The following is a 19,053-nucleotide window of genomic DNA, read 5'->3' on the forward strand; positions in this document are numbered from 1 at the left end:
GTTAGAGTATAATGCTAAGTGAAAAAAAAGTCAGTCAGAGAAAGACAAATACCATATGATTTCACTCATATATGGAATTTAAGAAACAGAACAGATCAATATGTGGGGGGAAAAAGAGAGAAGCAAACCAAGAAACAGACTTAACTATAGAGAACAAACTGATGGTTACCGGAGGAGAGGCAGGTGGGGGGATGGATTAAATAGGTGATGGGGATTAAGGAGTACACTTGTCGTGATGAGCACCAGGTGATATATGGAATTGTTGAAATATTGTACACCTGAAACTACTATAACACTGTTAACTAACTAGAATTAAAATTAAAACTTTTTTAAAAAGAAATAAAGGAGAAGTAACAACTGACATCATAGAAATACAAAGGATTATAAGAGACTACTATCAGAAATTATATGTCAACAAATTGGACAACCTAGAAGAAATGGATAAATTTCTAGAAACATACAGTCTTCCAAGACTGTATCAGGAAGAAAAAGAAAATCTGAACAGACTGCTTATTAGTAATGAAATTGAATTGGTAATAAAACAACCTCCCAACAAACATTCCAGGACCAGATGGCTTCACAGGTGAATTCTACCAAACATTTAAAGAAGAGTTAATACCTATCCTTCTCAAACTATTCCAAAAAATAAAGAGGAAGGAAAACTTCAAACTTCATCCTATTATGATCATTACCCTGATACCCAAATCAGACAAAGACACTACAAAGAAAACTACAAGCCAATATCCCTGGCGAACTTAGATGCAAAACTCCTCAACAAAATATTAGCAAACTGAATTCAACAACACATGAAATGGATCATGTACCATGATAAAGTGGCATTTATTCCAGGGATGGTTTAATATCTGCAAATCAATCAGCATGATATACCACATTAACAAAATGAACAAGAAAAACCATATGACCATTTCAGTAGATGCAGAAAAAGCATTTGACAAAATTCAGCATTCATTTATAGTAAAAGCTCTCAAAAGAGCAGGTCTACAGGGAACATAGTTCAACATAATAAAGGCCGTATATGAAAAAACCACAGCCAACATCATACTCAATGGGAAAATAATTGAAAATGTTTTCTCTAAGTTCGGGAACAAGATAAAGATGTCCACTCATGTCACTTTTATGCAATACAGTACTGAAAATCTTAGCCACAGCAAACAGAGGAAGAAAAGAAATAAAAAGCATCCAAATCAGAAAGGAAGAAGTAAAACTGTCATTATTTGCAGATGACATGCTATTACATGATATTATATATAGAAAACCTGAAAGACTCCACCAAAAAACTATTAGTACTAAAAAATTAATTCAGGGGGCACCTGGGTGGCTCAGTCGTTAAGCGTCTGCCTTCGGCTCAGGTCATGATCCCAGGGTCCTGGGATCGAGCCCCGCATCGGGCTCCCTGCTCAGCCGGGAGCCTGCTTCTCCGTCTCCCACTCCCACACTGTTCCCTCTCTAGCTATCTCTCTCTCTCTCTCTCAAATAAATAAAATAAAATCTTAAAAAAAATTAATTCAGTAAAGTTGCAGGATACAAAATTAATATGCAAAAATTACCTGCATTTCTATACACTAATAATGAAGTAGCAGAAAGAGAAATTAAGAAAACAACCCCATTTACAAGTGCACCACAAAGAAAATACCTAGGAAAAAATTTAGTCAAGTAAATGAAAGACCTGCACTCTGAAAACTATAAGACATTGATGAAAGAAATTGAAGATGTCACAAATGAAAAGATGTACCATGCACATGGATTGGAAAAATTAATATTGCTCAAGTGTCCATACTATCCGAAGCAATCCACGGGTTCAATGCAATCCCTACCAAAATACCAATAGTATTTTTCACAGAACTAAAACAAATAATCCTAAAATTTGTATGGAACCACAAAAGATCCTGAATAGCCAAAACAATTTTGAGAAAGAAGAACAAAGCTGGAGGTATCACAATCCCAGATGTCAAGAGCTACTACAAACCCGTAGCAATCAAAACAGTACGCTACTGGGTGCCTGGGTGGCTCAGTCGTTAAGCGTCTGCCTTCGGCTCAGGTCATGATCCCAGGGTCCTGGGATCGAGCCCCACATCGGGTTCCCTGCTTGGCGGGAAGCCTGCTTCTCCCTCTCCCACTCCCCCTGCTTGTGTTCCCTCTCTCGCTGTCTATCTCTCTGTCAAATAAATAAAATCTTTAAAAAAAAAAAACAAAACAGTATGCTACTGGCAGAAAAAATAGACACATAGATCAATGGAACAAGATAGAGAGCCCAGAAATAAATCCACACTTATATGGTCAATTAACCTATGACATAGGAGGCAAGAATATACAATGGGGGGAAAGACAGTCTCTTCAATAAAGGGTGTTGGGAAAGCCAGGCAGCTACATGCAAAAGAATGAAACTGGACCACCACTTCCTTACACCATACACAAAAATAAACTCAAACGGATTAAAGAACTAAATGTAAAACCTAAAAGCACAAAACTCCTAGAAGAAAACATAGGCAGTAATCTCTTGCACAATGGCCTTAGCAACATTTTTCTGGATTTGTCTGCTCAAGCAAGGGAAACAAAAGCAAAAATAAACAAATAGGACTGCATCAAACAAAAAAGCTGCACAGCAAAGGAAACTATCAACAAAATGAAAAGTCAACCAAGTGAATGGGAAAAGATATTGGCAAATGATATATCCAATAAGGGGTTAATATCTAAAATATATAAAGAACTCATATAACTCAACAACAAAAAAACCCAAAAAAATCCAATTTAAAAATGGGCAGAAGGGGGACGCTTGGGTGACTCAGTTGGTCAAGCGACTGCCTTCGCCTCAGGTCATGTTCCCAGGATCCTGGGATAGAGTCCCACATCTGGCTCCTTGCTCAGTGGGGAACCTGCTTCTCCCTCTCCCTCTGCCTGCTACTCCGCCTGTTTGTGCTCTCTCTCTCTCTCTGTCATATAAATAAATTTAAAAATTCTGAAAAAAACAAATGGGCAGAAGGGTGCCTGGGTGGCTCAGTCGGTTAAGTGTCTGCCTTCAGCTCAGGTCATGATCCCAGGGTCCTGGGATGGAGTCCCGCGTCAGGCTCCCTGCTCAGCGGGGAGTCTGCTTCTCCCTCCCCCTTTGCTCCTCCTTCCAGTTTGTGCTCTCTCTCTCTCTTCCCCCTCCCTCAAATAAATAAAATCTTAAAAAAATAAAATAAAAATAAAAATGGGCAGAAGACCTGAAGAGACATTTTTCCAAAGAAGACATACAGATGGCCAACAGACACAAGAAAAGTGCTCAACATCACTCATCATCAGGGAAATACAAATCAAACCCACAAAGAGATATCACCTCACACAAGTCAGAATGGCTAGTATCAAAAAGACAAGAAATATTGTACACTTGAAGCTAATGTAACATTGCATGTCAACTATACTCAAAGGAAAAAAAAGTCTTGGCAAGGGTGTGGGGAAAAGGGAACCCTTGTGCAATTGGTGGGAAGGTCAATTGGTGCAGCCACTATGGAAAACAGTATGGTGGTTCCTTGAAAAATTAAAAATAGAAATATTATATAACCCAGTAATTCCACTACTGGGTATTTACCCAAAGAAAACAAAAACTCTAATTAGAAACGATACATGCCTCCCTATGTTTATTGCAGCATTATTTACAATAGCCAAGATATGGAAGCAACCTAAGTGTCCATTGATAGACGGAAGGATGAAGAGGTGGTATATATACAATGGGACATTACTCAGCCATAAACAAGAGTGAAATCTTGCCATTTGTGACAGTATGGATGGGCCTAAAGTATATTAAGTAAAATAAGTCAGACAGAGTAAGACAAATACCATATGATTTCACTTATATGTGGATTCTAAAAAACAACAACAACAACAACAAAAAAACAAAAGAGATGAACAAACAAATACAGAGAACAAACTTGTGGTTGCCAGGAGGGATGAGGAATAGGTGAAACAGGTGAAGGGGATTAAGAGGTACAAATTTTCAGTTATAAAATAAATAAGTTAAAAGGATAAAAAGTACAGCATAGGGAATATAGTCAACAATTTTGTATAGTGACAGATGGTAACCACATCTATTGTGGTGAGCATTGCATAATATAGAGAATTATTGAATCACTATGTTGTACACCTGAAACTAATATAATATTGTATGTCAACTATACTTCAATTAAAAAATAGCTTATTAAGGGGTTGGGTCAAAAAATGTTAAGCCTATTTTTTTTACTGCAGGATTTTTCCAGAGCTTGTAACATCATAATGCCTACTGTGAATTACTAAGAGGAAGGGGTTCTATATTCAATATCTATCAAACTTGTTGACCAAGAACAGGTTTTTTTTTCTTTTCTTTTTTCCTGAGGTACATCTCAAAAACCTACTGTGCTATGACACATTTTAGGAGACACTGCTCTAATAAACAAAAGCTAATATCTTGATCTCATTTGATCAGGGGGCAGGAGTTAGCTTATATTTCCTGCTCTCCTAGATATCTTGCTCTCCACCATAGGCAGATACAGATCAAGAAAAGAAAAGTACTTTCATTTTGCAGGAAATCCCATTGTTTTTCAAATCAGAAGAAAGACTTTTCCTTATTCTCCTAATAAAAATTAAAATATTTTTCCTGCAAACCTTTCCCTTTTGAGGTAGAGTATATCAGTTAGGACTGCATTTGACTGCATGTAACAGAAACCCTTTTGTGGTGGCTCAACAAAATAAGTGTTTTTTGTTTTGTTTTGTTTTAAAGATTTTATTTATTTGAGAGAGAGAGGGAGAGAGAGCACGTGCGTGCGCGCGCACATGAGAGGTAGGGGAGGGGCAAATGGAGAAGAGGACTCTCCACTGAGCAAGGAGCGCAATGCGGGACTTGATTCCAGGACCCTGGGATCATGACCTGAGCAGAAGGCAGACGCTTAACCCACTGAGCCACCCAGGCACCCCTGGGTGTTTTTTTTTTTTTTTAATTTTATTGTTATGTTAGTCACCATACAATACATCATTAGTTTTTGATGTGATGATCCACGATCCATTGTTTTTGTATAACACCCAGTGCTCCATGCAGTACGTGCCCTCCTTAATACCCATTACTGGGCTAACCAATCCCCCCTCCCCCCTCCCCTCTAAAACCCTGTTTGTTTCTCAGAGTTCATAGTCTCTCATGGTTCATCTCTCCCTCCGATTTCCCTACCTTCATTTTTCCCTTCCTTCTCCTAATGTCCTCCATGCTATTCCTTACATTCCACAAATAAGTGAAACCATATGATAATTGACTTTCTCTGCTTGACTTATTTCACTTAGCGTAATCTCCTCCAGTCCCATCCATGTTGATGTAAAAGTTGGGTATTCATCCTTTCTGATGGCTGAGTAATATTCCATTGTATATATGGACCACATCTTCTTTATCCATTCATCTGTTGAAGGGCATCTCGGCTCTTTCCACAGTTTGGCTATTGCAGACATTGCTGCTATGAACATTGGGGTGCATATGGCCCTTCTTTTAACAAAAAAAAATTCAAGGTAGCCAGCCCAAGGGTGGGTCCAGTTGCACAAGATAATCCTTACAGCTTTCTGCTTCACAATTTTTTTAGTGTGTATTTTATGTCTTTATGGTTGTAAAATGGCTGCTCAATTTCTAAGCATCTTGTCTGTGTGCTACACAGGAATAAAGGGCTAAAAAGCATAAGGCAAAAAGCTAAAGGATCTAGTAAACTAAATTGTTTTCCTTTATTAGGAAAACAATAGCTCTTCTAGAAACCCTACCCAGTAGATTTCTACTTAAATCTCATTGGCTAGAGCTAGGTCATGTGGCCACCCTGAGGTATACCTTTAGGAAGTTGGGTTTATTGCTGCCCAAAACAAAATTGGGGTTCTCTGAGTAAAGAAGATTGGGATAATGGGTATTGGGTAAGATACTGTCAGAGTCCATCACATATTGCTTGGCTTACTTCTGATTTAAAAACTGGTTTTCCCATAGTAAGTTTTTGTAACACATTAAAGTCCTTTCTGAAAGAGCTCAAGTACAAAAACAGGATTAACAGTATATAATTTTTATCATATTTATTATGGACTTAAGCAACTTTTGAAAACCAAGGACCTAATTAATCTTAAACAACATAAATCTTTCCATTGTCTTGTACTCCTGACGTAGATTCTCTTGTAGCCTGACATCATCACTTCTCTTTCACATGGAAAACTTTATACCATCTGCATGCAATGATGCTTGCTACATAGTAAATCAACATTAATAACTGTCAACTGTGTTTGAATATTTATCCAATAGACTTCTTGAGGACAGGGTAGGTGTCTGACTTATGTTCTCCCTGTGCCTAGCACATAATGGGTGATCAGTAAATATTGCTGAATGAAGTGAATAAATTAGTAAATATCTGAAGTGTCCAAGAAGACCTATCAGGGCTCTAATTTATCCAAGAAGATCCAGCCCCATAGTAGGCAGGGATCAGCTTGCCAGGGGAGAAGAGAGCAGAAAAACAGAGAGAGTCAACAATTGATTCAAAAGCAGTTTGTTACTAGGGCGCCTGGGTGTCTCAGTCAGCTAACCATCTGACTCTTGATTTCGGCTTGGGTCCTGATGTTGGGGTTGTGACGTCGGGGTCATGAACTTGGCTCTTGCTCAGCTTGGAGTCTGCTTCTTCCCACCCCCTGCCACTCCCCCCTGCTCTCCCACGCTCTTTCTCTCCCTCTCAAATAAATAAATAAAATCTTTTATAAAAAAGACAAAAGCAGTATGTTACTGATTCTTCACATATTGCTAATTTTGGTAAACCAGAGATGGTTTTTACAAACTTTTGTGAATCTTTAAACATTTTTGTTTTCAAACTTTGCGTTTTTTTTTTTTCATTTTTAATTTGTGAAGACATTGTCAAACCAGCAGAGCTGGCATAACTGTCTAAAAATGAATTAGAAATAAAACTCCAAAAGGTAGGAGGAAAACCCCACAGCTGAAAAATTCTGAATTATTTTTATCATTTAAGTTTTAAAAACTAATTTTTTTGTTTTTTCTAGTTTCAAGTTTCTTTAAATTCCAGTTACCTAACATACAGTGTAATAACTGTTTCAGGAGTAGAATTTAGGGATTCATCACTTATGTACAACTCATCATCACACAATTCATCAATTATGTACTGCTTAGATTGTTTATTTGAGATTTTTCTTGTTTCTTGAGGTAAGCCTGTATCACTATAAACTTCCATCTTAGAGCTGCTTTTGTGGGGTGTCTTGGTGGCTCAGCTGGTTAAGCATCTAACTCTTGATTTCAGTTCATGTCATGATCTCAGGGCCTTGGGATCGAGCCCTGTGTCAGGCTCCATGCCTGCTTAAGATTCTCCCTCTTTCCCCCTGCCCCTCCCCAATCCCCAACTTGTGCTCTCTCTCTCTTTTTCTCTAAAAAAAATTTTTTTTTCAAAAAAGAACTGCTTTTGCTGCATCCCCAAAATTTTATAACATCTTGTTTCCATTTTCATTGGTCTCCAGGAAGTTTTAAATTTCCTCTGATTTCTTCATTGACCCATTGGTTGTATAATTGCATGTTGTTTAGCCTCTGTGTGTTTGTGTTTTCTCAAGTTTTTTCTTGTGGTTGATTTCTAATTTCCTACCATTGTGTTTGGAAAGATGCCTGATAAGATTTCAATCTCTTAAATTTTTTAAGATTGTTTTGTGGACTAATATGTGATCTATCCTGGAGAATGTTCCACATGCGCTTGAAAAGAATATACTTAACTAAAAATTAAATTAAATTAAAATGAATTTTAAAAATTAAGAAAGAAAAAAAGAATGTATATTCTGCTGGGTTTTTTGTTGGAATGTTCTGTATATATCTGTTAAGTCCATCTAGTCTGATGTGTCATTCAGAGCCACTGTTTCCTTATTGGTTTTCTTTCTGGATGATCTATCCATTGACGTAAGTGAGGTGTTACAGCCTCTTATTATTGTATTACTGTTAATTTCTCCCTTTATGTCTGTTAATATTTACTTTATGTATTTAGGTACTCCTATGTTGAATGCATAGATATTTACAATTGTTATATCATCTTGTTGGACTAATCCCTTTATCATTGTGTAATGCCCCTCTTTGTCTCTCATTACAATCTTTGTTTTAAAGGCCATTTTGTCTGATGTAAGTATTGCTATCCGAGTTTGTTGGTGGTTTTTTTTTTTTTCATTTCCATTTGCATGGTATTTTTTTTCTATTCCTTCACTTTCAGTTTGTGAAGTTTTCAGACTTTTAGGTCTGAAGTGGATTCTCTTGTAGGCAACATATAGATGAGTCTTTTTTTTTCATCCATTCAGTCTCCCTATGTCTTTTGATTAGAGCATTTAGACCATTTACATCTAGTAATTATTGATAGGTATGCATTTTTTTCCATTTTGTTCATTGATTTCTGGTTGTTTTGTAGTTCTCTGTTCCTTTCTTCTCTTGCTCTCTTCCCTTGTGATTGATGTCTTTCTTTACTATTATGCTTGGATTCCTTTCCCTTTATTTTTTGTGTATCTATTATAATTTTAGTTTGTGAATACCATGAGGTTCATATATATCATCTTAAATATATAACTTTTTATGTTAAGTTGATGGTCACTTAGGTTTGAACACAATCTCAAAGCACTATGTTTACACTCTCCTCTTCCATGTTTTATGTATATGCTATCATAATTTACATCTTTTTATTTTGTGAATCTCTTAACTAATTTTTTATATAATTGATTTTACTACTTTTGTATTTTAACCTTCATACTAGCTTCATAAGTGATCAGTTTACTACCTTTATTATATGATTGCTTTTACTTGTGAAATTTTTTCCTTTTATAATGTCTTACTTCTAGTTATGACCTTTTTTTCCACTTCAAGAGGTCCCTTTAACACTTCTTTTAAGGCTGGTTTAGTGGTGACGAACTCTTTTAAGTTTTGTTTGTCTGGGAAACTCTTTATCTCTCCTCTAATCCTGAATGATAACCTTGCCAAGTAGAGTATTCTTGGTTGTAGGTTTTTTTCCTTTCAGCACTTTGAAAATATATCATGCTACTCCTTTCTGGCCTTTAAGGTTTCTGATGAAAAATAATCTGATAGCCTTATGTAGTGTCCCTTGTATGTAACTAGTTGCTTTTCTCTTGCTGCTTTTATGATTCTCTCTTTATTTTTACTCTTTGACATTTTAATTATTATATGCCTTGATGTGTACCTGATTGGGTTCATCTTGTTTGGGATTCTCTTTGCTTCCTGCACCTGGATGTGTTTCCTTCCCCAGGTTAGCAGGCACAGGCTGGGAGTTCTGGGGCACTCTGCACTGGGACTGTCCTAATGGGACAGCTGGAGGTGAAGTGGACACAGGTGGGAGGGGGTTTTCTAGGATGCTCCATGCAGGGGCTGCCTTGGCAAGTTGGCTGCAGCTGAAGTGGGCAAAAGGCTGGAGTGTGCTAGAGAGCTTTGTACCCATGCCACCTAGGTGAGATGGTTGGAGTTGTAATGGACACATTCCAGGAGTGTCCTGGTATACACCACATTGGGGCCACATTGGTGGGAAGACTGGAGCTCAGGCAGTCAAGAGTAGGGGAGGCCGCCTTGGGGGAATGACTGGAGCTGGTGTGGGCTAGGGTCCCTGGGCTCATTGAGGTGGCAGCCTGGCTAAAGTGCCCAGACCCCATTCCTATCTGCAGCATCAAGGTGGGGGGGGGGATGTAAACAATGGTGCTCACCAGCATCTCCAACCCTAGAGAGTGTTCCAGCAGTTCTCCTGCCATTTAGGGTATGTTCTAGCATTAGTTCACTTATAGTCTAGTTACCTTTTAAGCCGTGGCTTTTTTTCTATGCCTGATGGCAGGCAAATCTATGAGCAGTTTCCTCAGTGCTATCCTTCCCCACTGCAGTTTGCAGCATTGGGAGTGAGGTTCCCATTGTTGCTGTATCCCAATCTCTCTTGCATTCTCTATGTGGTCTCTCTATCCTTTGTTGTGCTGAAGCTGTTCAATCAGCCTTCCGTTCTTTTTCAGGAGGAATTGCTCTATACGTAAGTGTAGATTTCCATGGACGAAAGTGAGTTCAGGGTCTGTCCATGTCACTATGTTGGACCCTCCCTTCTAATCCAACCCCTTAAAAACTCAGTAATATGATTACTGCCCCAGAATATGTGCTTTGGGAAACTGCCATAGAGAAATGAATAAAGACAGAAACACACAAAAAATCAAACTAGCTTACATTTTCAAAGAACCAGAGCAATGGCTACCCTCTGAAAGAAATCCAGCACGATCAGCAGGTGTAAAAAGCAATGTTTTATTCACTCTGGAGATCAAGAGTTATTGTTGTAGTAAAGGGGACGAGGCTTACAATGAGCAGTAAGTTAAATATCAGTGAGAAGTAAACAAATTGAGCAGGTGCCAGCATTAAAATGCTCTGAGAGGGCATTAGTTGATTTATCTCTTTAGTTTTCCAAATACATATGGTTTCTTCTTCCCATCAGTAGTTCCAACAGCATGACTAGGGCCTCAAACTGTGGTACAAAATGTACAGTAATAGCCAGCCAGCCCCCATTTTATCTTATTTGTCTCGAAGAATTCTCACATTTTAATAATTTACCCTTTGACTCAAGGAAAAATAATTTGTCTCCTTCCCACTTTGTGACCTAAGTATATAAATTCTGGCAATCAAACATACACTGAGTTGCCCTCATAGACAGACTCACTTTCTGGTTGTACTCAAGTTATTTTTGTAGTCCCTTTTGGTGACAAACCACATCTCAGCTCATACTAGAAATATAAAATCTCTAGGTATGGCAAGTAACTCATTCAGTGGGTGATTTTGAAATCTTTGGAAAGAGGCAAAGTCATATAGGAACTAAAAGGGAAGGAGGAATATAAATACATGTAAACAGATCTTGATTACAAAAGCTATTTGAGATTGGCCTCTTTAGTCAATGTCATTGGCTAATATCTTTTGTATGCAGGTTGGCAAGGAATCAAGTATTTTTTTTTATTATTATCTTTCTGAGAGTCTCATCTTCCCCGAATTCTCTTATACATTCACTGTTGCTTACTTCCTTGATTTTTCTTTTCTTTTCCTTTCATTCAAAGGGTTTTTAAAAATAACTTTTATAAGTCCTTCTCTTTGAAACTCTCTTCTCCCTTGATGCAATGCCAAAGTTTCAATCTGTTTCCTCCCAGGTCATCACTGTGATCATCTCTCAATAATCAGTTTTTAGCCTTCTGCTTCTCACACTCAAGGGTTCGGTCTTCGTCGTGATCTTAACTATCACTTCTAAGCAGCACCAAATCCAAATCTAGAATTCTGGTTCCTCATCTAACTACACTAAAGTTGAGAACTATTGAAAAGGGGTTCCCACCCACAGGAACTGTAAGTGATGTTTTTTCATCCATTACTTCATTGACACTTCACAACAACCCAGCTAAATGAGTATTACTATCCCCAGTTTGCCAATGAGGAAACTGAAGCTCAAAGAGATTAAGTAACTTGTCTGAGATCATGCAACTAGTGAGTAGCAGATTGAAGATTCAAAGCAAAGTCTGGTTATCTGACTCAAACTGTTTGTTCTCTCTACTACTTCTCATCATCTTCTTCACCAAGAAGCCGGCTTTCATCACATCGATGAAGGAGAATAGAGTCCTAGGTGCATCCTGGGTGAAGCATTTGGCTTAACTCATTGGGGATTATGGGATGAAGTAGTAGAAAATGTGAGGAAAGTGAAATCTCAGATGTGCCATCTTCTCCTCTCCACATCCAGATTAGCCTTAGGGTAGGCCAACTAGTGAGTAGCCAGTGTCGTGCGGTGTGAGAGATGCTGGACAGGCCTACTTTCCTTCACAATATCTTTCCAATGCCCTCTCTATCTCCACTGTTGCTAAAGTGCCCTTAGATCTTTAGGTTTCTTGGGGTTCCTGTGGCCTCTTAACATGGAAAGAGGCCCAGGAACAGAAACACTAAACTGATTTACTGACATGTAATCATTCAGCAAATGTTTATTAAGCACCATTTATTAAGCAAATAGGGTGATATAATAACAACCATTTATATTTGGTTAGCTCTCTAGATTTGCAAAGCCTTACCACAATCTGAAGTACTTGAAGCTGAGATTATGATCCTCATTTTATGCGTGATGAAATTGTGGCTCAAAGAGTCTGAGTGATTCACCCAAGTGACACACCTAAGCCCCACTTTCATAACCAGGGCTCAAACTTGGCTCTTCTGATTTTCAGTCTTATGCTCTTTCTTCTCTATCACAGTAACTCAAGGAGTTTACAGTAGGGAACTCACAGCAAACATACATAAAGAGTTAATTAGCAATAATAGTATAATTTCGAAAGACAATAAAAGTGCCAAGTGACTGATATAGACAATAATTACTGTAAGAGTGACCAGGAAGGTCACTGTGGGTAAGAGTCACCATACAAGGCCTCAAAGAGGAAGTGAGACTTAAGTCTGGCCTTGGAAACTAGGTAGGAAAAGGACAGTGGGAAAAGAAAGATTTGTACTGGAGAAGAATGGAAAATAAGGCTGAAAATTCTTTATTTTCTGACTAAAGGATTTCAACCTGTCTTGTAGACAATGAGGAACGATGAGAGAGTTTGAAGTAAGAGAGTGAAACTGTGAGAGCAGTGTTAGGGCTGATTAACCTGGCAGTATGCATTATATAGGATGCATTTGTGTGAGGATAGACTGGATGTAAGAAAGACCAGTTAGGAAGCTGTAACAGTCAGTCAGGGATAAGGTGATAATAGTCAGTATTAGAATGGTAGCATTGGGATCATAAAGGAAAGCTGATTATAATTGACATGATAACTAAAGAAAGGTCAGAATCTCGTGAAATAGAAGAATTGAAGTTACCTGAGTGTTTTGAGCCTAGGCGACTTGAGGAAAGAAGATGGCGTGGAAAGAAATGATCAAGACAAGTAGGGGAACTGGTTTAGGGAGTTTTGACATCTTGGGGTGGAAGTAACAATGGAAGATCCAAGTGAAACTGTCCAGTGGGCAATTGAAGATATAGAGGTGGAACTTGGGAGAAAGGACAGGCTAGAACTGAGTTGGCGTGGTGTAAAGAAAGGAGGTCTGGGAGTCAGGGGACCTGGGGGCTAAGCTTAGTTCCTCCTCTGTCACTAACTTACTAAGTAACGGGCAAGTCATATCTCTGGGCTCTTTTCCTGTTCTGTAAAGTGAGGGGGCACTAGGCCCTGGAGGATTTCTGAGGTATTCTCAAGGACTTTAAGTCAACTGAATTGTTTAATGTTGGAAATTAAACATATGCGTGCACATATGTTCTCTCCAGGAGAAAATCAAGGGTCAGATGGGGCGGGGAGTGGATTAAATAAACCTCAAATGCTATGACTATGACAGATCTTGGAACTCTGTTTACTTAAGTAGTAAAAGAGGAGAAGCCAGCGAAGAGAGAGGAAGTAATAAGTAAAAGCAGGAGGAGAGAAATTTAAAGCAAGAGGATAAAATAAGGGACTAAAATTAAAAGCAAAAATTACAATAAATGGAAGAAATGTGTATATCAAATATGACAAAGTGTTAACATGTATGTTAAATAAAGAATACATTTAGATATATAAGATCACCAATATATATAAGACCACTCATGCCAATTGGTGAAGGATATGAAGAGTTCCCACAAGAGGAAATACAAATAGTAAACATATGGAAAATTGTTCTATCCCATGAGTAATTAAAAAAGTGAAGTTAACAAATTAATGTGTTTTTTTTTGTTTTTTGGGTTTTAAAAAATATTTTATTTATTTCTTTGACAGAGTGAGAGAGAGAGAGCGAGCATGAGCACAAGCAGGGGGAGGGGCTGGCAGAGAGAGAAACAGGCAGAGGGAGAAGGAGAAGCAGGCACCCCGCTGAGCAGAGAGCCAGATGTGGGGCTCCATCCCAGGACCCTGGGATCATGACCTGAGGTGAAGGCACACACTTAACCGACTGAGCAAAATAATGTTTTAAGCCATCCAAAAAGATTTCTTATAAAGTCTAATGTTAGAGCTGCAAAGGGGCTGGAACACTTGTGTGCCATTGTGGCATTGAAAATTTGTACAGTCTTTTTGGAAATCAAGATCCATAAAAAATGTTTATACCCTTTGATCTGGTAATCCCACTCCTGGGAACTTGTCCTAGGAACAGAATTGTAAAGAAGAAAAAAGCCATATGCATTAAGATGTTCAAAGCACAGAAAAATTGGGAGTTGACTAAATGTCCAATAATAGGGGAATAGTCAAATAAAATATAATCTACTAATGGATATAATTTTATGTGGCTATTGAAATGATAAATATGTAAGACTATAGCACGAAGACAGTATTTACAATAAAAGTTTCTTAGGGCAAAAAGATAAAATATATGTACACTGTGATTGCACTTCCATAAAATATAAGTATTATGCAATCTGAAAAAGCATGGAACATAGACAAATGAAAACCATTGTCTGGGGTTTGGAAGTGTAGGTGAATATTTTCTTTCAAAATTTCCTTTAATGTTGTCATAGTGGAATTTTTAAATGTTGTTTTCATAAAAAAAATTTTAAACAAGATATGCAACAGGGTAACATGAACTAGAGATTGTCAAAGAGGATGAATATAGAGGAAATATCATTAAAGATCTTGTTTTTGGATTAATTTGTGTTCTTCCAGGTACAGAAGGAAACCAGTTTCAGAGAGTTAAGAGGTGACTTTGTAGTGGTGAAATGGGGTTATGAGGTTATGGTACTTTTTCTAAAATTTGACAGTGAAATGAATACGATGAATAGAAAGTTAGCTACAAGAGACAGCAGGGTCATGGTATCAGTGATAATGCTTTATTTTTGTTTGGTTGGGTTTTGCTGTGTGTGTTTTTTAAAAGATGATATGAAATCAGTTATGGAAAGACTGAAAATGATGAAAAAGGATAAACCAAGGAACAAGTAAGAGGGCCACCTCTTATTTTGGGTCTACAGGGAAGAAGGACAAGATGGATGTAAAAGTAGAGTTATCATGAATGAAGCAGAAAGACGTTGAGGAATTAGATCTTCTCAGTTTTCCAGGAGGCAAGGTAACTCTTAGAAGGTCATAGGGTAGGATGAGGTTGGAGTCTTGAGAAGGTAGAAAAGAGAGAAAACACTTGCTCTGGAATGTTCACTAGGAACTCAGCAAGCTAATAAAAGTAGGAGCTTAGAAGAAGTTCCAAGACATGAAGTTTCAGTGGGTCAAGCCAGCCTTGTGCTCTGGCTTCATCTGCAATCTCCGTCAGTCTAAGCGAGAGGAGAAAATTGGCTGAAGGTGAGAGTCAAGGGACTCTCTTGGGAGAAAGGTAAGTAAGTCCCCACTTTAACTAAAGTTCGAGTGGGAGGGAAGACAGCCCTAAAGTAGCAGACCACACAGTCTGGGCAGTGAGTCTTGGTAATGGGTTAAATGAGTCTTGATATGGGTTAAATGGACTGGAGAAATAGAGGAGGCTGGGTCAGCTGTGATAGAGAAAGCAGCTTTACCTGGTGGGGCCGGTGGATAGGAGAGGTAAGTGGTGGGCAAGGAGGCTGTGGTCATAGGAATTAAAGGGAGAGAGTACAGATGAAAACTAGGATATGTAACAGTCTAGGCAGTGGCCATGACCCCGGGAAACTAGTAAGGAAAAGGCCAGTATGTTTACTCCTAACGGAAGGAGTCCTGGGTAGGAAGCAGGGAGACGGAGAACATGGAGACTCAGGAGCATCAGAGTCATTTTTTTTCTGAAGACTAACCCCAGCCTTACTCTCCAGAGGGACCCCTTAGATGCCAGTAGACAAGTAAGAGATCAGAGACAGGTCAGCAGGAGTGGGGCAAAAGAAAAGGAAGGCTGGAGACTCAGGAGACCAGTGGGCTAGAAGGCAATTTCAGAGGGAGGTGCCTAGAAGTGTAAGCCCACCCTTCTGATGAATGCCTGCCTAGAAACTCTTACTTCCCGAGGCTTGGGGGTTAGCTGCCCAAGTTCCATACCTATTCCCAATTCCTGAAAGCCCATAAGTACAGAGATGGTCCTGGGGAGGAGTGACTGGATGCGAGACTCTGAGGGGAGCTGTCCTCGTCCCCATGCTCTGTCTGCCCTGGCATTGAAGCCCTAAGGCCTGATCTGAAAGAGTTGGTGACTGATTTATTATTCACCCAGGGCAGGAGCTAGAGAAAGGGGAGAGAGCAGTGAAGAGCCAGCTCTGGGTGTCAGTTCCTGTCGCCACTCTAAACTCTGTACAAACCTGCTCTACCCCTTGGTGCTGGAACTTACAGCCAAACATGAGAGCTCCTCCCCACCCCCCACCCCCCACCCCCGCCGCCTCTTTTTCTTTCTAAGCCCTCTGCTGTTCTTTGCATTTAGTACAGGAGAACTGTTAAGTATGCTCTCAGCAAACATCATAAAGGAGGTCCTGTTCCAAAGGCCAACGTCAGCTTGAGCCCTGCCCCCAGGTAGGATATCCTCCCCATGGTAAGACTCAGGGCTCCCTCTGTACCCCAGGGCTATACACCAGTTCAACAGTGCCATGCCTCCGGCTGCATGTGGGGATCCTGGTCTGCAGGCTGTCTGGGATTGAGCCCTATTTCAGCACGTTGGTAGGCAAGACTATCCTGTCTGAGAGGAAACCAGGAAGTGGGTGTGGGCGTCACATATGTCATCCTTGGCATCTGTGATATGCCGGTGCTCCCCACTTCCCGATTCTGGCTATCACCATCAGATACATCAGACCAATCCTGAGATTACCCCAGCTTCTCCACCTCTTCAGTCTAATGCTCGGGTCTGGCTGAAGGAACACATGCTATACAAATGTGTGTGGGGAAAAGGTGGAGAAAAGGTGGAGACTGCGTGAGAATTTTAGGAAACCTTGTAGGATCAAGAGACAGGACTGATGGCCCCAGGAAGGAGACAGAAGCAAAGAGAAAGAACAGTGGCTGTTACTGCCTTTGGCTAAAAAGGGGAGGGCAACTGAAGGGTTTAATGAGAGATGGGGTCACACATGATGTACCTGGTTCCTCTTAATCCTCAGGGTGTGGGCCTCTCTCCAGAGTCTGGGAAAGAGGAAGAAGCAGCCATATTGGGGGTAACTTAAGTTCCTTCACCTCTGCCCTGCACCCACCCTTTTTCCTCTCACTTCCTGGCTCCCAGGGTTACAATCTATCTGCCCCAGGGGCAGGGAAGCCACTGTCCTGGTGGGTGGATGTCCACCTGCAGCTGCTTTCCTCAGGCAGGGACACCAGTGCCAGGGAGGAGGCAGTCGTGGGGGGCTGAGACCCCCCACACCTGCACAGCTGCAGGAGCTGGCGTCGATATTTGTCCCCAGTGAGCAGGTAGAGCACGGGATCCAGGCAGCTGTTGGCACTGGCCAGAGGCCGAGTCACTTTGTAGACCACGTTGACAATGTTCAGCACCCGGCAGTCAGCTTCCAACAGCCTTGACATGTAATAAATGGTGCGGGTGATGTGGAAAGGCACGAAGCAGACAGCGAAGACGGTCAGCACCACAGCGATGGTGCGGAGAGAACGCAGACGAGAAGATGACTGGGCGGCCCCTGGCAAGGGCCGATATAGGCGCCGGGCCATGAGCCCATAGCAGACAAGAGTGACCAGGCAGGGCAAGCCAAAGAGCAGCCCCATGACGGCCGAGCTGAAGTGCACGTAGTGGTCAAACTCCTCGGGCCGAGTGGTGTCATGGCACAGGATGGTGTCCTTCTTGGTGCTGGTTGTGACAAAGAACAGGTTGGGCACGAGGCAGCCAGCGACGACCAACCAAACCGCCAGGCAGAGAAGGCCTGTGAAGCGAGGGCGGCCCCAGCGCAGTGCCCGCAGTGGGTGGCAGATGCCCAGGTAGCGGTGGATGCTGATGCAGGTGAGGAAGAGGACACTGCAGTAGAGGTTCCAGTAGAAGAGAAAGCGGATGAACTTGCAGAGCCCAGTACCAAAGGGCCAGTGGTTGCGGGCTGCATAATAGTAGATGAGGGTGGGTAGTGACAGCACATACAAAGTATCTGACAAGGCCAAGTGGAACATGTATGTGGCCGTTGCATCCCAGGGTCGGAGGCGAAAGAGGAAGAGCCAGAGGGTCAGGGCGTTGAGGCCTAGGCCCAACAGAAAGACAACCGAGTAGCTCACAGGCAGCAGGATGAACTTGAACTCCTCATTAAAACGGCAGTCCAGCTCTGCCTCACTGTCGCCAGGATCTGGGCTGGGGCCTAGGGCTGTGAGCAGAGAGGACCCTGCACTGGCCATGGTCCCCCTAGAGGTGGAAAGGGGAGAAGTGAGGGCGGCTGGATTTTCCAGGCCTCCCAGCCCTGACCTGAGGCCAAAGAGCAGAGAATGAGGAGGGCCATGACTGAAGCATGAGGAGTAGCTGAGAGGAGTATGTCCGCACGCAACTCAGGCCAGGCCAGCCCCTGCCCAAGCCCCCCTGGTCCAGCCTGGGGAATGATGGGCAGCACGTGGTGCTGGGGCCCAGCAGGGCAGGCAGTGAGTTTGGGTTATTCTCATCCTGCAGCTGACTCTGTCCTTCAGATCTTGGCTAGCCAAGATAGGGTGGAGGCCTATCGAGACTATTCCATGGGCGAATATGCCCGGACCCAGACTGTCTCCTAGCCCATTCCAACATTTGTCCACATGGTGGCTTTACCTTTCCCCTCACCCTGGTCCCAGTGTCTCCACACTATAGTTACTTTTGACGCCTTCCCCCAGCCTGGTCCAGCCCAGGAACCCCATCGCCACCCTCACCCAAGAAACTTGGCATGTCTCCTACCTGGTCCCCTTGAAGCTGAGCCCAGCTGACTCTGTCACCTTTCCCCTTGGCAGCCAGAGGGCATATCCAAGAGGGCGGGTTTGGGGGTGGGGCCTGTCCCTCCTCCTGGCCTGGGAAATCCTCAGAGCTAGAAAGGCCCATCGAGATTATCTAGTCCAACCTACTCACTGTATAGACTGGGGCCCGGCGAGATTACTATTTAACAGTTTCTAAATGACTGTAGGACGGAGTACATAAGGAAACATCCACGTTTATAGATCAAGAGCCAGGCCACAGGAGATGACTAAAACTACAGGGAGATCATATAAATC

At 41.3% G+C, this 19,053-nt stretch overlaps 1 protein-coding gene across 1 annotated transcript; it reads right to left on the reverse strand.

The window, feature by feature from the left end:
• Window positions 1-16,933: 16,933 nt before the first annotated feature.
• On the reverse strand, window positions 16,934-19,053 carry P2RY4 (pyrimidinergic receptor P2Y4). Its single transcript, XM_035028634.1, has one exon. The coding sequence runs from the start codon at window positions 18,220-18,222 to the stop codon at window positions 17,125-17,127; it is 1,098 nt and encodes a 365-aa protein (XP_034884525.1). The 5' UTR covers window positions 18,223-19,053; the 3' UTR covers window positions 16,934-17,124.

The sequence above is a fragment of the Mirounga leonina genome, unplaced genomic scaffold (genome assembly GCF_011800145.1).
Source record: "Mirounga leonina isolate KUSES-001 unplaced genomic scaffold, KU_Mleo_1.0 Mir_204, whole genome shotgun sequence".
Taxonomy (NCBI): domain Eukaryota; kingdom Metazoa; phylum Chordata; class Mammalia; order Carnivora; family Phocidae; genus Mirounga; species Mirounga leonina.

Coding starts and splice junctions, on each gene's coding strand:
- P2RY4 (XM_035028634.1), bottom strand. CDS start 18,222: ATGGCCAGTGCAGGGTCCTCTCTGCTCACAGCCCTAGGCCCCAGCCCA.